The sequence below is a fragment of the Macrobrachium rosenbergii genome, chromosome 4 (genome assembly GCF_040412425.1).
Source record: "Macrobrachium rosenbergii isolate ZJJX-2024 chromosome 4, ASM4041242v1, whole genome shotgun sequence".
Classification (NCBI taxonomy): domain Eukaryota; kingdom Metazoa; phylum Arthropoda; class Malacostraca; order Decapoda; family Palaemonidae; genus Macrobrachium; species Macrobrachium rosenbergii.
Window position 1 is genome coordinate 5277501 of NC_089744.1, and position 20000 is coordinate 5297500.

Below are 20000 nucleotides of genomic sequence, written 5' to 3' on the forward strand. Positions count from 1 at the left end.
ATAGATGTTACCACTAGCATTTAGTTCGGTTTGTTACCAACTGCTTGTTACCAGCTTATAGTTAACAGGCGTCATTTTCTAAATGAACAATCATAAAATACTTCATACGTTTCATTACAAGATCTCATAGAAAATAGCCATTCTTCTACTGGAAGAAGTTGAATTTTTTTACGCTCTCCACCTTACAAGTCGAGATAGTCAGGAAAGAATGTTTAAAAAGTCATGTTAAGAAAAGCACGCCAACTCCGAAAAATTACAGTAAAGTCTACGGAGTTACCTACCCGCGTTTAATTTACACTATCTTTTTATTTACCTAGCGCGTTGACCTTCAAGTGGTAAGGGATCGATGGAGGAAAAGGGGGGGAAATCGAAGCAGGGGGAAATAGGGTGTTGTCCTTTCCGAAGGAGAACTGTGGGAGATCACTGTATTCATTGGCTTATGGGTCACGTTTCACCACCGAATAAGGGCTGTAGAAATTCAGTGTAAAATTGCGTTTTGTTTGTGGACCTCTTGCAGTGCGGAATAAAAGGGGCGAGGAGATTGGAAAGAAGCCCAACTACAGCGTTCGTTGGAAATGGCCAGTGAGGAAAGGGAAAAATTATTATGAGAGAAGGAAAATCGTAACAGTCAACTGGGCAATTCGCGGATTTAATTTATGCTAGCTTATGAAGCTGCAGCCACTTTTGATAAACTGTTTTTATTAGATAACCTTGCATAGACGCCACTGGTTAACTGACACCTAGAGACAATATTATACTCAAAGTGCCAGTTACGGGAAGAGTGTTTAGTACCCTTCCTTGGAGTACAGTAAGAACAGAAAAAGTTTGAAAAATTTTATTAATACTTTTGAGAACGTGTTTTGACAGTTTGCAAAACGTGAGCTGGTTTTCGTAGTAGTTTTCCTTTTAAAAGTTCGTTTCTGGGTATTGAAAAGTTGATGGCTCAAAGGTTCGAAAATTGGTTATTCAAAGTGTTTTCTAACAATGTAGATAGCCCAGTCTTACTCTGAACGAAAATAGCCAATTCCTTTGCTTCGTTTATCATAACAACGAAAACGTTATCAGCATATTATTGGGTAACAGTACTCTTATTACTGAGTGTCGCATAGAAACTTAAAAGATCTATAATTCACTTGGTTAATCTTCTTAAATACGTTGTCTTTATTTTGCTGTTTTTTTTATCATAACCAGAAAATTATTTCTTTTTATTGTTCGCATTGTAATTCCATTCATGGTATATTCCATTCATTTACTTATGGTGTTTTCATTTCAAGTCATTTTATCTTGTTTTTACCGCTCTCAAGGATTTGAATTTCCCTCGTATGTTTATGAAAAGTAAAGTTTCCCCTCTTGGAACTGGTGACGACCCTTCTGCTTTGACGAATTCTTGCAGCCTACTTTTGAACGCGTTTAGCATGCAGAGTTCAAGGTGCACTACCTGAAGGTGCGCAAAGCTATTTAAACAATTCACGACCAAAAATCATTTTGAATTTCCCAACAACACGAGAACATGCTCAGAGTTCCTAGAGCTATTTGTTTAAGGTAAATGATGATGGAATGAACATTGCGAAAATGATCATATAAGTTATCTTCAGCTTATTGGTTCTATATCATTGAATGCCGTTCATAAGCAGGGTTATTCGAGTCTTGCAAACTATCTTTGTTGCATTGCAGTGAGTGTAAAATATCCTAGTATTTGTTAATGACTTATGGAGACCAAATATTTTGATTTTGGTTCCCTTGTATTATCCTTCGAAATTAAAAAAACATCTACTATATATATATATATATATATATATATATATATATATATATATATATATATATATATATATATATATATATATATATATATATATTAGAGATGTATCGGATATCTGCATCTGCATCCGCATCCGCATTGACAATTTCTTAACATCCGCATCCGCATCCGCATCCACAGTTTGAGAATGCCGATATGCGGAAATCACCCTCTACTCGGTGTTCAATAGTTCATACTCATACACTGTAGCTAAAAGTCGAGTTTATTTGTTTTTTGCTAAATTTGGCTTTTTCGTTTTATTATACAGAATACATGATACACAATTACACATTTCATCCAGTACATACTGTATAAGCAACCATAGTTAGAACATGAGGGAAATTTTGAGGTGATTGCATTTATCATCCCCACTTCAAAATCTGTTAAAATCGAATCGATGAACAAGTTAGGGACAAGAACTTTTATTTGTCTCAAAAAATTCCACATAGGTTTGTTCTTTTTTATTTAGCAGCAATGCATAGATGAGTGGAATTGTAAGCCCATTTTTAACGCCATGAATGATATACAGTTGTTCATATATACTGGCTACCGTTTTGAATGTCCCGTCGGCATGCCAATTAAGGCAGGTAGAGAGAAATTGCAAGTTCCGGTATGTGGAAAAGATTAACATTTTGTTATCAAATGGACCAGAATCAATCAATAAGAATTGGTCACCATTACTAGTTTTCGTTTGATCTTCTGTAAAAGCCAAATCGTTCGTATGCATAGGCACAGCCAATCCAATATCGTCTTTTAGTCGAACACGGCGCACTGTTCTCTTGATACTATTTGCACAAGGTGAAGCCGCAGGAGAAACTTGAGATGCTGCACTAGATATTATGACGTGGGGTGCTTCTCTGGTATCTTTCGCCTTATCTCTCACTTCATTCATAAAGTGGTAAACTTCCACGTTATTGTTCGGCTCTTGCACTGATTTTCAAAATCTTCACATTTCCAATATGTTTTGTTCATCACTTGTTTATCTTTTAGAAATAAAAATGTGTTTAAAAGGAGCATTGGCTTTTCTTTCGAGCTCTTGACAAATTCGGCCATCTTCAAGTAGGGTGCTTACGCTTTGAAGTATATTATTGTAATGCTCTACAAAAACTGACTTTGTAATGAGAGAGAGAGAGAGAGAGAGAGAGAGAGAGAGAGAGAGAGAGAGAGGAACTTGCTTCTTTTCTTTCAGTCTGAATTGGTGATTAGAAGTACTTGGCCTGTCAAAGATATTCTATGTCAAAGTTTTTGCTGGTCGAAGATATTTTACTTTGTAGTTTTTGTTTTCGAAGAAATGTGTTCGAAGATCTGTTTTCGAAGCCATTTTTTCGAAGAATTGTCCGTTAGAGACTGTATAAATAGCTCTGTTAAAGTATATTTGTTTTATAGCATATTTGTTTTAAAGCATATTTGTTTAAGTAATTTCAAGACATTTAGAGCAGTTGTAATCATAAAGGCAGGGTATTGCGTTTTTCAGGAAAAACACTCTCTCTCTCTCTCTCTCTCTCTCTCTCTCTCTCTCTCTCTCTCTCTCTCTCTCTCTCTCTCTCTCTCTCTCTCATGCGAAGAATATCTTTGAGTTTTGGTACCCCTTATCATGCAATGAGCATGAAACAGCCTTGTGCCAAGACAACTAAAATGTTCGTGCGTCGCTGTTACTGTTTGTACGCATCCTGGTAACACATAATTTTGAATTATGTGGCTTAAAGTCATCTTTAACAATTAAATATATCTAAATTATTTAGTTGAAAAATATTCGCATCCGCATCCACGAGGGTATGGTCATCGAATATCCGCATCCGCAAATTTAAAAAAGTGATATCCGCATCTGCATCCGGAAATCCCATTTTCAGGCATCCGATACATCTCTAATATATATATATATATATATATATATATATATATATATATATATATATATATATATATATATATATATATATATATATATATTTATTTATTTTTAAATGGCTGATCCCTATGACAGTGTTAGTTTTCTAAGGTTATTTGATTATTTTCCTGAGAAATCTATTCAGAATTCAGTTAGCTCAAGCAGCTATCTGTTCTCCTCCTCCTCACAGCACAACATGGACGCCCTCTGAGATCCAGCATGTGGTCACGCTGGCGATACTCATGTCGCTGAGTCTGATCGGTAACGTTCTGGTCATCGTTGTGCTCGCCTGCTCGAGGTTCCGACGGTCTCACACGAGAGTCAACATCTTCATCCTGCACCTCGCCATTGGAGATTTGGCTGTCTGTGGGATTACTATGACGGGAGAAATCTTCTTCGTAGTTAGTAATTTTTACGAAGCTTTGGTGTCTGTAAATTTGTTTTTTCTGTACTTAATCGTTTGATTGCGGCCTTGAAGCAAAATGTATTTATCGTATTTCACTGGTCACTATATTCTACGAGATACGAACATCCACCTGGATGTGAATGAATGAGACAGCTGACTGGGTGAGAACAAAAAAGGTGTATGTTCATATCCAGTCTCTAGGCTTGATAGTTAGAGTACCTTTGATACAATCATTTTTTTTCCTGTAAAATCTTTAATGATATTACCATTAATAAAGAATGTTTCAATGCCTCGAACCCCTCTTTCTTTTTTAAAGGTCTTTGGCGAGTGGGTGCTAGGTGCCGCTGGTTGCAAAATAGTCACTTACTTCGGTATTGTGACACTCTCGGCAACTATATTCCTCCTCCTGGTGATGTCTTGGGATCGTTACACGGCGATCTGCCATCCCCTGAACTTCGTCACCTCTGTCAGAAGAGCCAAGAAGCTAATCACGTGTGCTTGGTTGGGGGCGTTCATTATGGCTGTTCCTCATCTGTTCATCTTTGTTCAGGTGAGTTAACAAAACGAAACTCGTTTATTCGCTTGTTTGTTTGCGATTCGGGCAACCTCTGCTAGTTCAGCGATTACGTTTACTTGTTTTTCTTATCTATTTCTTATACATCCATTTTGCCGTTGGCTGTTTAGCTTTCTTTTAGCATTTTCCCACATCAGAACTTTGTGACCATTTGAAATCATGCAGCTAGTACTTATTTCAATCCATTCTTCAACCAATCAACTTCCCTCATTATGTGCTCAGTACTTATTTCAGACATATCTTTTTTTTTATCCTGGTCAGCCAGTTAATTTCACTGTCAAGAACGTGCTAGATAACTTCACTTGTACTCCCATCAGCCCTTCTTAAATACTAAAATATTTCACAGCATTCTCTAATTTCCACAGGTTTCATTTATTTGTCATTTTCCACATTACATAGCAAGAAGTCAGTAAGAAAATTGGGTTTTATTAATAAGAAACTCGACTTTCTAGTGTATAATTCTTTTTTGAGTGGATAATGTGTCACATGTTATTCTAAGATATAAAATAAAAGCCCTCATTTAATATGAATTTTTCTAACAGAGAGAGAGAGAGAGAGAGAGAGAGAGAGAGAGAGAGAGAGAGAGAGAGAGAGAATTGTACTTGTTTCTCGTAGGTATTAATTACAAAGGATTTATGTATGTTAGAAAATTCTTGTGGTCGTCATAATTTATGCTGCGGCGAGTTTTAATAAATTACATTTTTGCCTGAAGTAGGAAAATCTTTTAAATTACATTACACATGCTTTTAGAATTTAAATAATCTGAGTTTCTTTCCAATGAAAAATAAATTAATAAGATTATAGTGTATTCTCCATTTCTCCTAAGCATTTTACATTTTTTTTTTTTTTTTTACAAAGGCAACTCTTTTCATCACTTTTATTCCACCTTACCTTCGTTCATTTATCTGCACTTTACGCTTCACCTTCTTTCCAGTACCTTTCTGCAAAATAAGGCGTATCATAATTCATTTTCTTTTACGTTTCTTACATCTGATTCTTCCATATAAATGTTCATCTTACTATCTTTCTCTCTTTGTGTTAAACTAAAAATACAGTCTGCCAGCCGAAAGTTTACACATCTTCATCTGACAAAGCTTTGTTATCTGTTTACATACCTTCATTTCAAACTTACTCAGTCATATCTCAATGGATTCACAACCGTAATCTTGTTAATCGCTAATAACAAACGTTTCCATTTCAATATATAAGAACGTCTCTCTGTAACAAAACCTCAGACAACATCTACAACACTATTTTGGCGCAGTGTTGAAGGCAACGAGAAATCCGCTGTGTTCAGCACTTTCAACACCAGCGCCGCGCAAAGATTTTTTTTCGAAAATGGAGAAAACATTCTTTGCTGCAGGTGCTTGAGGGCTACCATCCCGACGGGTCTCCAGTCTACTCCTGCAGGAGCAAAGGCTACACGGACGAATGGCAGAGGAAAACGATGTTCACCTGGCTGACGTTCTACATTCTCGTCCTGCCCCTGATTCTCATCACCGCTTGGTACGTCTCCATCGTGAGGGTGGTGTTCCGACATGGATGTAACCAGCAGCAGATGAATATGCAAGGTATGACAGTAAACGGGTAATGGCACCTCGTGTTAGATTTCATTTCAAGTTTCGTATGTAAAGGATCAATGGTTGTAATAGGTATTTCGGAGAGTGGCCATCGAAAGATATAGGACATCGTTATATTTATAGTGTGTTTTCCATGAACGTGGCTTGAGGTGCTTTGGGGAAATAGCATTTTCCAGATTTACCCAATTTTAAATGAAACATACTCTGGTAGCAACACTTGTAGAGTCAAAAGTATACATACATACGCGCACACACACACATATATAATTATATACACACACATATGTATATATATATATATATATATATATATATATATATATATATATATATATATATATATATATATATATATATATATGATATGTAAGTGAATGTTTGTATATTTGATTTGTCCACTGTAGAAACTGAACCGCTTGACAGACCCAGAAAAATTTTACACGCCCTACGCCGTGACAGATATACAAACACAGACAAAACAAATTAAATTTTCGTTTTTACGTCACCTTTTCCTTCAGTGTTACTGGGCTCTTATTTTTCTCCTGACGCTCCACCTACAACAATGAATCCAAATCCCCTATAGCATAAATTTTTTTCTATCAGAATTTACGTCAATTTTTATCTGAATTTTTATCATAATTTATGAGAATTATTAATATAATTGTTTATTACCTCGATAAAATCAACATTGAAAACCTACAGGGCATTAAACTAGAGGTGCACGACGAAGTTCCAGCTGCCCTCCCACTGCTACATGAAAGGAATCGTTAATATATATCACTCATTAAACTCCTCACCCTGCAAACCCTATAATCAGTTTAGTACATCCAAAAAAATTAAACAGGCGTGTTTGACTGTAATAGAATTACTTTCATTCAGTCGTAAAGCAATGTAATTCAAAATATAACTTCTACCACCAGACCAAGTAGACCTTACATTTCTCGCCACGGAAAAAAGCAGTAGCCTAACAGACCAAATGTTCCTGTGACAGGCTTACCCACTCATTAAGAAACTACTCGAGTCGAAATTACCACTTTTTTTCAGTGTTCATCTAAAGCCAAACGTATCTTAATCATACCATGTCAACAAAATAAAAATTCTTAAGTACCTTGTGGTATTATCATCATAGCCAAGTACTTAATCCACAAAAAAATGGTAGTTAAGGGCATAACTTTGGAAATCAAGAACTAATTCATCGGCGAGACGAAATAAATCCATCACCATCCGCGCATGCGTATAGCAGACTAAATGCTTCTGTGACAAAACTAACCCCCCATTAAAAAATCACTCGCGACGAAATCACCACATTTTTTTCAGTGTCCATCTTAAGTCAAATGTATCTTAATTATACTTTTTCAATAAAATACAAATTCTTAAGTACATCTAAATGCGTAATCCATTAAAAATTCACCATATATCAACAATTTCTATTTTAGGCTATTCAGACTTCAGCCTACACTTTCCCTCAGAAACGCCAAAGGAAACTGAAGCGCGTTTGGTAACATGCACAGGAAACCAAAAACAGTTGCAGCTCTTTTTTCGGTGTCTAAAATTACCATCGTGATAATAATTTAATGTTTATGCAGCCAAGGGACACTGGATTGTAATAACTCATGGATATTCTGAAGGTGTTTGTCAAGCTGATAACCTACTATCTAGGTTTTATGCTATAACGATCGAATACCAGTCTTGAAAACGAGGTGATAATTAGGCGACTGAACGGTTCCTGATTAACTGAAGTTGTGCGGATGCGCAAACCACACTCCGTCCCCGTAGACCTGGTGATAAATTATGTCTTTCATCAGTTGTGGTTGTTATTTTCGTTATTGCTATGAAAGTATTCTGTTAAACTCTGATCTGACTGAAAGGTGGAGAGAGAGAGAGAGAGAGAGAGAGAGAGAGAGAGAGAGAGAGAGAAGATATTGGGGGTGGGGTTAGGAAGGAAGGCTAACGTTAGTACAGGTTTTTTGACGGTAAAGCGGTTCCTTTGCGATTTTAACATTTAAGTATGACTTGATACGGCCACTGACGTGGCCTTCTTTTGTTCATGGACGGTATGTGTAATTTGTCAAAGGGCCTTATATAGTCTCTACAGAGATTCATCCATTATTCATTTCCACGAGTGAATTGCTTCACACACTAACCTTTCGGTACACGTGAATTTCTGTTCGTTACGGAAGTCTGTTAACACTGTCACCTTTTCCCTGAACAGAGAGTCTTCTTTAATGAATTCAAGACAGAATTATTAATCAGAGGAAAGTAAAATATTTTCAGGGACAGTACACATTCTTTACATGACAAAACAATTCAAAGATGTAGGAAAATTTTTTTTGAGTTCTTCAGAGTTTTCCCTGGAAGTGCCGGGTTGGTCAGCTAGTATATATATATATATATATATATATATATATATATATATATATATATATATATATATATATATATATATATATATATATAGAGCAAATGTTACCCTGCCTGAAAAGTATATATAAAGGTCTGATAATTGTACTTAATGGAGGAATAATCGGCGTTCTTAACAAATGTCATTTTCTTTATATGTAATGTCTGAATCTATCCAAAGACCTAAGTAGATGTAGCAGAAACATCAAATTTTGTGGCTGAATATAGCAAATACCAAAAGGCAATACTGCTTTTGGCCAGAGAGAAATTCGTGGTTTTCGGAAATATCACAGAGACCATCCAAGGGCAAAAGCTCTCGTTTACAACCTTCAGAGACGAAAAGAAGAAAACAAGTTGACAGGAGAGTCAGGTAGGCAAAAATGCCTAAGGATTTCAGACTGTTCGTGAAGGATTCCATACATAGGGAAAACGTACTGGTAAAATGACTTGTGACTTGAGGAATATAGATGACAGGATTCTGAAAAAAATAAAACTCTGCAGCTTCAAGTAATTTTGCTAATCGAGCCTGTAAAGAGATGGCTCGTCACCTTCAATTTATGTAGCGTCAGGGGCACCAGTATTTAACTGTAATGTAAAAAAAAAAAACACGTAGATAAGATTCATATTTAAAACTAAAAAAAAAACCACGATGTGATAATTTTCCTAACTGGTGCTGAAATACGGGTGATACCATTAAAAATTTCACAAAATTAGTACAGTATGTAATGAGAGGTTTCTACGAATCAAGTAATTGCAAATTTGTTTTTTAATTAAAACTCAGTGTAACGAATTGTTTTTGAAAATGTAATTTCCTTGTGAAAAACATAAAATAATTAATCCTAGTCTACTGGCAACCTAGTTTGACTAAAAGAGCAGAAATAGACAGACGGAAAGAGAGAAACACTTATCCCTGACAGTGGTCCTTTTTCTCTAAATAGAGATGAAGACTTACGGCCAGTATGTGATTACTTCGCATCTACTTTCTAATTCTGTCAATAGACTCAATAAATATATTATTATTTTTCATAAGTTATAATGACCTATATAAATTCCTCTTTCCTTTCGTTTTCATAAAAGCTTGAAACCTATATACAGATCACCTCACAAAAAATTTATTTCGCCGTTCTTCAGCCACATAAATATATGTAAAATTTTACACCAATAACACGAAGTTAACAGATGTGGTAATTTAAATGGCTCTTAGTCAACACCAAACAATATACTATCTCACTTTATCATCCGTTTACGCTTTGCATCCTCCATCAAATACCGTACATTTAAGAAATTATTACTCAGGACAAGTGACTTCATGAGCATTTCAGATATAGGTGGCGTTCTCTCAGCCTACAGGTTGAGGTCACAGGCTAAACTAATTGGGAAGGCCGAGTTTTGCAGGCTGGACAGAATCTTCAAGTCTTTGAAGTGAATGGAGTCTTTTTCTTCCCATTTCATGATGAAATAGGCGATAAACAATAGTTTATTACTTATAGCAATAAAATATAATTTAACGAACAATAATAATATATTTAGGTTGAGAATAACATTTACACTTTACTTTTTCCTATATATAAAGTGAAAAATACTTAACAGCAATTAAAATAAACATAATTAGAGTTAAGTGAAAATATACAAGCAGCAAAATAACTTTCCTTTCAGTATTTCCTCATAATGGTAAGTGAGTATGTTGAAAGTCAAACCGTTCCAATTTATTTTATTAAAGTTTTTACTTTGCAGTTTTGAAATTAAGTACGTCCTTCATCACTTTATAAGATTACATGGAAAAAATAATGTGAAAGTTATAACATTGTATATATATATATATATATATATATATATATATATATATTTATACATATATATACTGTATATATATATATATATATATATATATATATATATATATATATATATACATATATATATATATATATATATATATATATATATATATACTATATATATATATATATATATATATATCCATCAAGCATTAAACTACAAACGTCCTTTAATATCCAATTCGCTCTACCTTGGAAATAATATATTTTTCATATATGTTACCGAAGGAGAATTTTTAATTGATAATAAGTTCGTCGTCCCGTGGATTCGAACCACGGAAGACAAGAACTCAGGACTACAGTGACGCCTTTAACCACACGGCCAACGACGAACTTATTATCAATTAAAAAATTCGTTTTTGGTAACATACTTATGAAAATATATTATTTCCGAGGCGAATTGGACATTAAAGGACGTTTTAGCTTAATGCTTTATATATGAATGACGGTGATGTGATAAAATTCACACACACATATATATATATATATATATATATATATATATATATATATATATATATGTATATATATATGTATATACTAATATATATATATATATATATATATATATATATATATATACTGTATATATATATATATATATATATATATATATATATATATATATATTTATATATATATATATATATATATATATATATATATATATATACATATATATAACAATCTGGTGGAAAGCGATAAAATTTAGATTTAACGGAAATCGCTGTCAAAGTTTTACAAAATCCCAAGCCAAAATATAATATAATTGCAAAGGTAATTATATTATATTTGTTCATTGTTTTCAATATATGTATGGTATTTGTTGGATTGTAATTTTTTAACGTAAGACAAATTCACCACGTGAATTGCAGCTGTTATGCTTTTGTTTTTGTTCTTCTTTTTATTTTGTGTGACGTTTAAAACATTTTTATTCTTTTTCAATTTTATATGAAATTTATGTAATCTAGGCATAATGCTGACAAATGGTGACAATATTATGCATTAGGACATAACCGAGTAATTAATTAATAATTATAAAAGACAATAAACGATCTAGTATTGAAGCCATTAATGGTAAACATAATTGCTTTCAAGCAAATGAATAATCCTGGAAATATGTTTTGAATATGCTATTGAAACTTACAATTATTTTTGAAATTCTTCATTTTTATATTGTCAGTTGCCATGCATTTGTACTTGAAAATAAAAACCAACATTCGTCAACTTCAGCGTAGAAAAGAGAAGAACTTCTGCTACACTCATTCTACAAGACTCTAGCATCATTGTCACCATAATCATCGCTTTTTACTGTCATTAGTAATAAAATTAGTATTGTCAATATTGTCATGACCATAGATATCTGAATTATCTGGTTTCAAGATCTCACGTTATCGATTATTAAACTTGAGAGCATGAAACAGTTCTCAGCCTGCCTGTCTGCCTCCCTAAAGCTTGACGATTTTACACATTAACATGAACACCACTCACCGTGATGGTGATGGCAATCAATAAAAGTGGTAAAAACCGCGTTAATTACAGGAAAAATGGCAACAAATCTACACAAAGAGGGTCCGAAATTCACTGATATCACCACAGATACTGAGCATGGAAATAGCGATCAGAAAGCGAGATGTAGGATCCGAAGTTTTCATTGGTTCCACCCAGTCGTACCGGGAACAGCAAACATGCCCCAGGGAAAACTGGGATATGATTCATATTTTTCCAGTAAAGGTGAGACAGTAAGCTCCCAAAGATTATATTCCTTCTTTTAGTGTTTATACGGAGCCGCCTTCAGATATTCACTACAACAAACAGTTTGAAGAAGGGTTAAAATGCTAATTTACCTAACGGGAAAACAAATGTCAATGGCGTTTAACAGAGACTTGACGTTGGATGCTAATTTAAACATGCTTACACAAATGCATACAAATATATAGATAAACATATTTTCGCATATGTATGTATAACAATATAGTATATATATATATATATATATATATATATATATATATATATATATATATATATATATATATATATATATATATGCATCAAGCCAGGAGAAAGGTGAGAGGAAATGGAACATGATGTATTTATAAGATGTCGTGTAAACATTGTAATATAACTTATGTAGGACAAAGTGGGAAGACGCTGGCTGTTCGATTAAAACAACACAAATATAGTGCAAGAACTGGTAATATGTCAAATGCAATATTTGTACACATGAATGATAGAAATCATGGCATTAATTGGACGGAATCAAAGGAAATTATGTTTTGCAAAGATCTAGGTAAAGAAATTTAATAGAATCCTGTATAATTAAAAAAAAGACTTTGACAATTTATGAAATATCAGCCTAGGTTTGTACAAAGTTAATGGAGTTTTAACGAATGGTATTTTAAAACAAGTAGGCTATTAAGCATTGCCACTGTTCGGTAATTGTTAGCGTAGTTTATCTTTTTAGCATTGTTCTTGTGACTCTGCATTTGTTTCCTTGTCACTTGTACCTGAACTCTGATGAGGTGTGGAAATACACGAAAGCGCTCTATTCAAGTCATTTCCTTTCACCTTTCTCCTGGCTGAAGCATATATGACCATCACACGTCTCCAGTGATTTGTTGCAATATTCATATATAATATTATATATATATATATATATATATATATATATATATATATATATATATATATATATATATAACTTATATAATTTATATATATATATATATATATATATATATATATATATATATATATATATATATATATATATGATATCCATATACATTGATGTCAATTTTGTGTGTCGGTATGCCAGTCATCTTTTTTGTACGTGGCTGCATCTATTTGGTTGCAAGTTGGACCTGATATCCAAGATTCCATATGAGAGTGTACTTAAGAGGTCACAACATTTATATGGAATGAATTTCTGACACAAACTATAACAGAATTTATCACACGTAAAGTACGACTTACTATGATAAATGGATTTTGAGAGCGAGAGAGTTAAAAAAACATCCTCGTAACCACAGTAAGATTGACTACAGGAGAGAGAGAGAGAGAGAGAGAGAGAGAGAGAGAGAGAGAGAGAGAGAGAGAGAGAATTTTATAAAGATTCAATCAGGATTAAATGGTTAAAAAGCCCAAATCAGACTTTGGTTGTAGAGAAGTCCTACACAAGATAAGATACTGTGACAAAAAAATGTTTCAAAATAGATAAAACTGCTTTTCTCTGTTCTTGTTTATTGTGCTTGAGTTACCTGGATGTCATTTACACATCTGTATTTTGAAAGATTCTATTAATACTAAGTTCGTCTCCGTACCTAAGCGTATTGTATACCAGCCTGCAGTCAAGATACTGAGGCAGCCAGTATTTGTTTAATATCACATCTGTACAGAATAAGGACATTGAGGGCAATGCGAAAATAATGCAAGAATTACGCACGTCGTCATCTGTTGACAATTATAACAAGAAGCGATTGCCTTTAAAGTATAATAGGTCTTAATAGTTATATATAATAGTATATATATATATATATATATATATATATATATATATATATATATATATATATATATATATATATATATATATACATACGGAGGTTGAAAATAACGGTGGGAGGCTAATGATGAAAACGAAATTAAGGATGATTGGCGTTCCTCGGCGAAATCTCAGAATTCTAATATTATAAAGTGGATCGAGTCCATCCCAGTTAATCACATCCTTTGAAAAGAGGACTGGCAAAATGCTCTTCAAGGGCCCCATTTCGTTAATGAACCCACAGGCGAATGAAAGGTGTTCACTGTGGAGAGTTATTTAAGTGTCGCTCTCCATGATTCGTTAGAAGAGCGTTCTCCTTCAGTTCCTCTATCAAAGATTCTAAGGACAAAGAGGCACTCCTGACGTTGAAAAGAAAGCAGGAATTACCAGGACTAACAGCGAGTTTGTCTTCGACCCTTAGTTCAGTTATTCTTTATAGGGTATGAAAAGTTTACTTCTTAATTGCCACAGGAGAGTCTGACATGTGATTATTATTTCTGACATTCACTTACTATCAAAATCGTCATCGATTAATTTCACATATTGCTAAGATTTAATCAAATTTATTTGCCCAAAATTAAGCATCATGATTTTCTGTGACTCTATCTGTAATGTTTTACTTAACATTGTATCATTCCTTATTCTCAAAGTATATTTAACAGGGAAGGAGCTTTACTCGTTTATCATTCCTGTTCCAGGATTTCTGACTAAACTTTACAATGCAAACAAGGAGATTGGGATAACTTTTGCGCAATTTGCTTTTTCTCTCTTCCCAGTTCAAGTATATCCATTTCGAGTGAATGTTGGCAGAATATTCTTATCTTGGAGTTAGGATGATATTCTGGAAATCTGCAATGACGTGAGGGATTCAAAGCTCTCGACACTCAGATTGGTCCTCGTCTCCACGTTCGAGGAAAAGCTGAGTGTCTACCAGCGATCTGTTTATATCTTACTTTTGTCATCTTTGTCAAAATCAAATTTTTTTTTTCAAACGTTCTTTGGTTGGAATTAAATGGTAAGTGATATCATTGATATATTTGTCCATCTATCTGGGTATATATATATATATCTATCTATCACTAAATACATACACGCAAATGTATATGTATGTACACACACGTATATATATACATATATATATACATATATATATATTTATGTATATTTATATATGTATATATATGAATCTATATATATATATATACATATGTGTGTATATAATATATATATATATATATATATATATATATATATATATATATATATATATATATACTGTATATATATATATACTTAACTTCTGGAATGCTTCATACTTTTTAGATACGGTTCTCACTATTCAGAGGTCCCTAAACGGAACAAAAAGAGAAAAGAAAATGGAAAATATTCCATTAACATAGATCTGATAGGAAGAGTAAGGAGAGATAAAAGCTTCAAATCAAAGAAGAGCGTCCATATCATATCTGTCTCTCTTTCAAAAACATATAATAATAACACTCCCACAGACATACAAATACACACGCTAAACGAAAAAATGACATTAGCCCTCTTATTACTTATAGAAAATATCTCTTCCATTCTTATTTTCATATCTAGTGAGTAAATTATTATTACTAACAAATATTTTTCATGACATTCAAATGTATAAAAAAACATAATCGCCTGAAAAAGAAAAATCAATAAATCTCGCAAAAATAGCTGGTGTTTTGGAATAACATCAAACAGCAACCCAAAAACTTGGAGATTGCTCACAATTCTCTCTTTTTAGGCGGGAAATTTGCTGCCCTTTCATTGGCTGTCGATGACATCATTAACTACTCCTGTTCGTTACGTCATGAAATATTGCCATACGTCACCAACAGTCTAACTTTAAATCATCATATATTTAAACATATCTCGTGTTACTGCATAGGCTCATTGCCACAAAGTTTTCAGTTCAATAAAAACATTTTCAAATAGGGTTGGAATGATGAAATACTGTTCAAGTACTAATTATTCTTTATTTTTCTTCATCGATGAGTGGTTCTTTTTTTTAATGGCTGAAGGAGAGCAGTCTTATCCAGGGAGTATGGAATAATAATAGAAAAAGCTATTTAGATTTATAATACAGTTGTAGCTAAAAATAAAATTTCCATTTTCAATGCCTTCTTACCAGATTTTATACCTTTTCAGTTGATTAAACGATGAGGTTAAGAACATATACCATTGCAAAACCAACGTTTTTGTAAGAATCAAGAGTTCACCCAAATGGCTACAATGGAGGAGGAAGGTGAGGTCTGCACAAGTAATGAAAAAGACTACTTGGTTACTTTCCTGGTTGAGAAATGCAGAGAATACTACGCATGGAGGCCAAGTACATGCTAAATTATGACGTTAATTGTTTCTTACCTTTATTAGCCACCGTTATGCAAGAGCCGGCACCCCTACAGTAAATATTTTTCGTAACTTAAATGTATTACTCTAACATTAGTGGCAACTGGTGACTCCATCATAACGTGAACAATGACAAACGAGGAGCTTCTTCAACCAGCCATTCATAACTTCCGTTTATATAACGTTTTCATACATATCAGTCAAAAATAGTCCTGGCATGGAAGATATTACTCAAGCATTTATTGTCCTTTGCTTTTTTCAATTTATATTCCTTTGTTTTTAATTATATATTCGTTTATTTATACAGGTATTTTTTACCAAAGTATATATATATATATATATATATATATATATATATATATATATATATATATATATATATATATATATATATATATATGTATATATATATATATATATATATATATATATATATTTATATATATATATATATATATATATATATATATATATATATATATATATATATATATGTATATATATTATATACATATGTATGTATATGTGTATTACTTTAGGTTATATGATATTATGCCTAATATGTTCATAACTTTTGGTCTCATGATTAATAAAAATTATCTCTGAAGCCATTACTTCTATCCAAATAATGATTTACGTATACTGCACTATCAAGCTTGTATTACACAAAAGTAAAACTATATTTGTCTCTTTTAATAAACAGTTCCGATGCTTATACATATTTTGCTGACGAATTTGTGCTTTATAAAAACATCCCAGTTCTTATCTCAGAGCTTCTGTGCCAAAAAGAATTAGGAGAAAAGTAATGAAAGCTATGACATGATATGCTTTTTGAATGAATGAAAATGTTTTCAATAACACAGATCAGAGAGCATTTTTCCATTTGAAATGAAAGAACACACACACACACACACACACACACACACACACACACACATACACATATATATATATATATATATATATATATATATATATATATATATATATATATATATATATACTGTTATATATATTTTTTTAACAGCAATGAAGTTAGAAGGGGAAAATAAGGAAGAAAATCCCATTTACTGAAAAAAATCATAGTTTAAAAAAAATAACCACACACATATACGATCAAATGAAATGGGTCTTCTTATCATTTTTATGTTAAAACAAAAATGTACCTTGAAAAAAAGAGAGAGAAAAAAGCGCCAAACAGCAACCCATAAACCTGGGTGTTTCTCTCACAGTTGCCTTTTTTTAGGCGGGAAATTTGCTGCCCTCTCATTGGCTGTTGATGACATCATTAACTATTCATACTAGCTACGTCATGAACTGTTGTCATATGCCAACAACAGTCTAACTTTAAACTGTCATATATTTAAACAAATCTTGTGTTTATGCATGGGACCAATGCGACAAAGTTTTAAATTGTATATAAAATATTTTCAAATAGATTAGGATTAACAAAATACTGTTCAAGCCCTAATTACTTCTTATTTTTCTTCATCGAAGAATAGCCAGTTATTGTTTTTAATGGCGTAAAGAGTGCATTCTTACCCAAGGAGTCTGGAGTAATAAAGAAATTAAATTTATAAACAAATTAAAGTTAAAAATCAAATTCCCTTCTTCAACGCCATCTTATCAGATTTTATATCTTTTCAAATAATTTAACAGGAGAGATAAATAATAAATACCGGTGCAAAACCAGCATTTTTTGTAAGAGTTAGAGTACACCAAATTGGCTATCATTGAAGAAGGTACGGTCTGCCTGCATGGGAAGCGAAAATGAGAGATTTCTTCCATTCTTGTTTGATAAAAACAGATAAAACTGCGCATGGCGGCCAAGTAAACATTTCATTATACCTTTAAGTCTCCCCTACGTTTATTAGCCATCACTAAGCAAGGGTAGAAATCCCTAGACCAGATATTTGTCGAAATTTAGATGTATTACGCTTACAAACGTGGAAACTGGCAGCGGCATCACAAAGTAAACAATAAGAAAGGAGATTCTTCACCCAGCCATTATGACTTGGGTTGATACGTTTTCATGAATATGAAACAAAAACATTCTTGGCATGGAAGGATGTTTCAAGAACATTTATTATTCTTTTCCCAATTTATGTTAACCTTCTTTTTAATTTTATATATATATATATATATATATATATATATATATATATATATATATATATATATATATATATATATATATATATATATATATATATATATATATATATATATATATATATATATATATATATATATTAAGCTCTGCAGTCAGGTATTCTACTTCCGTGGTGCCGTACTTCAATTTTCGAGCTAATATAAAATAAAACATAAAAAATTTTAACAGCAATAAATAAAAGATAAAAGAAGAAACGAAAATACTTTCATTGACACAGGCAAGATAGAAAGTTTCCAAGGGGGTCAGAAGGAAAAGTGAAGGAAATAAAACTCTTCATTCAAAGAAAAATATAAGTTGCTACAGGATCTGTGTAACAATATCTTTTAAAGTAAGACATACCAACATGCTAAAAATGACACTGTCCCTCTTGAGTTAATTATTAATAGGACATTTTTTCTTTATTATGATAAAACCGTTATTAAAAACTATATTTGATGAATTTCATGTATATTTAAACTATACATCTCGGGAAAAATAGACAAAATTAATATCTCGAAAAAGGCAAAATATCAGGCGGTTTTGGAATAATGTCGAACAGCAACCCATAAGCCTGGGTGTTCCTCACAGTTCCTCTTTTAGGCGGGAAATGCCTGCCTTCTCATTGGCTATCGATGACATCATTAACTCCGCCTGTTGGCTACGTAATGAATTGCTACCATAAGCCGCCAGCAGGCTAACTCTAAACGGTCATATATTTGCACATAACTCGTGTTTGCATATAATTATATGTTTTTGAAATCTTAAATTCAACATTAACAATATTCAAATAGATTTGGAAAAGTCAAATACCGTTTAAGGGCTAATTATGCGTTATTTTTCTCCATGGAGGAGTAGCCAGTTTTTGTTTATTAATGGCGTAAAAAAGAATTTTTAGCCAAGGATTCGAGGGTATTAACAGAAAAAAAACTATATAAATTCTTAAGACAATTAGAGCTATAAAATTAAATTTCCTTCTTCAGCCTCTTTTTATAAGGTTTTATACCTTTCCAAATAATTAACAGAAAACATTTACATAAATTACCGGTGCAAAACCAACAATTTTGTAAGGATTAGAGTTCACCCATATGGCCACAGTGGAGGAAGGTGGTGTCTGTACAAGTAAGAAAAAGACTAGTTGGTAACATTTTACTTAAGAAATGCAGAGAATACTATGTATGGAGGCCAAGTGCATATTCCGTTACGCCTCCAGCTCTTCTGTACCTTTATTTATAGTTATTGAGCAAGACCAGACACTCCTAAAGTAATTATTTGTCGAAAATAAAATATATAATTTTTACACGACTGCCACCTGGTAACTTCAGCATTACGTAAACACAGAGAAGGGAGGGGCTTCTTTACGCTCCCATCCATAAGTTGGGTTAATGACGTTTTCATAAGCATCGAAGAAAAACATTAGTGGTAGAGAGGGACGTTACACGAA

At 32.7% G+C, this 20000-nt stretch overlaps 1 protein-coding gene across 1 annotated transcript in view; it reads left to right on the forward strand.

Moving 5' to 3' along the window:
* Positions 1-20000, forward strand: part of LOC136830172 (oxytocin receptor-like) — a 214410-nt gene that overhangs the window by 166523 nt on the left and 27887 nt on the right. The window contains exons 5-7 of the mRNA XM_067089431.1: positions 3880-4090; positions 4412-4645; positions 6033-6240. Of these exons, the coding sequence (XP_066945532.1) occupies positions 3880-4090; positions 4412-4645; positions 6033-6240 (653 nt within the window). The remainder of the gene's footprint in view (positions 1-3879; positions 4091-4411; positions 4646-6032; positions 6241-20000) is intronic.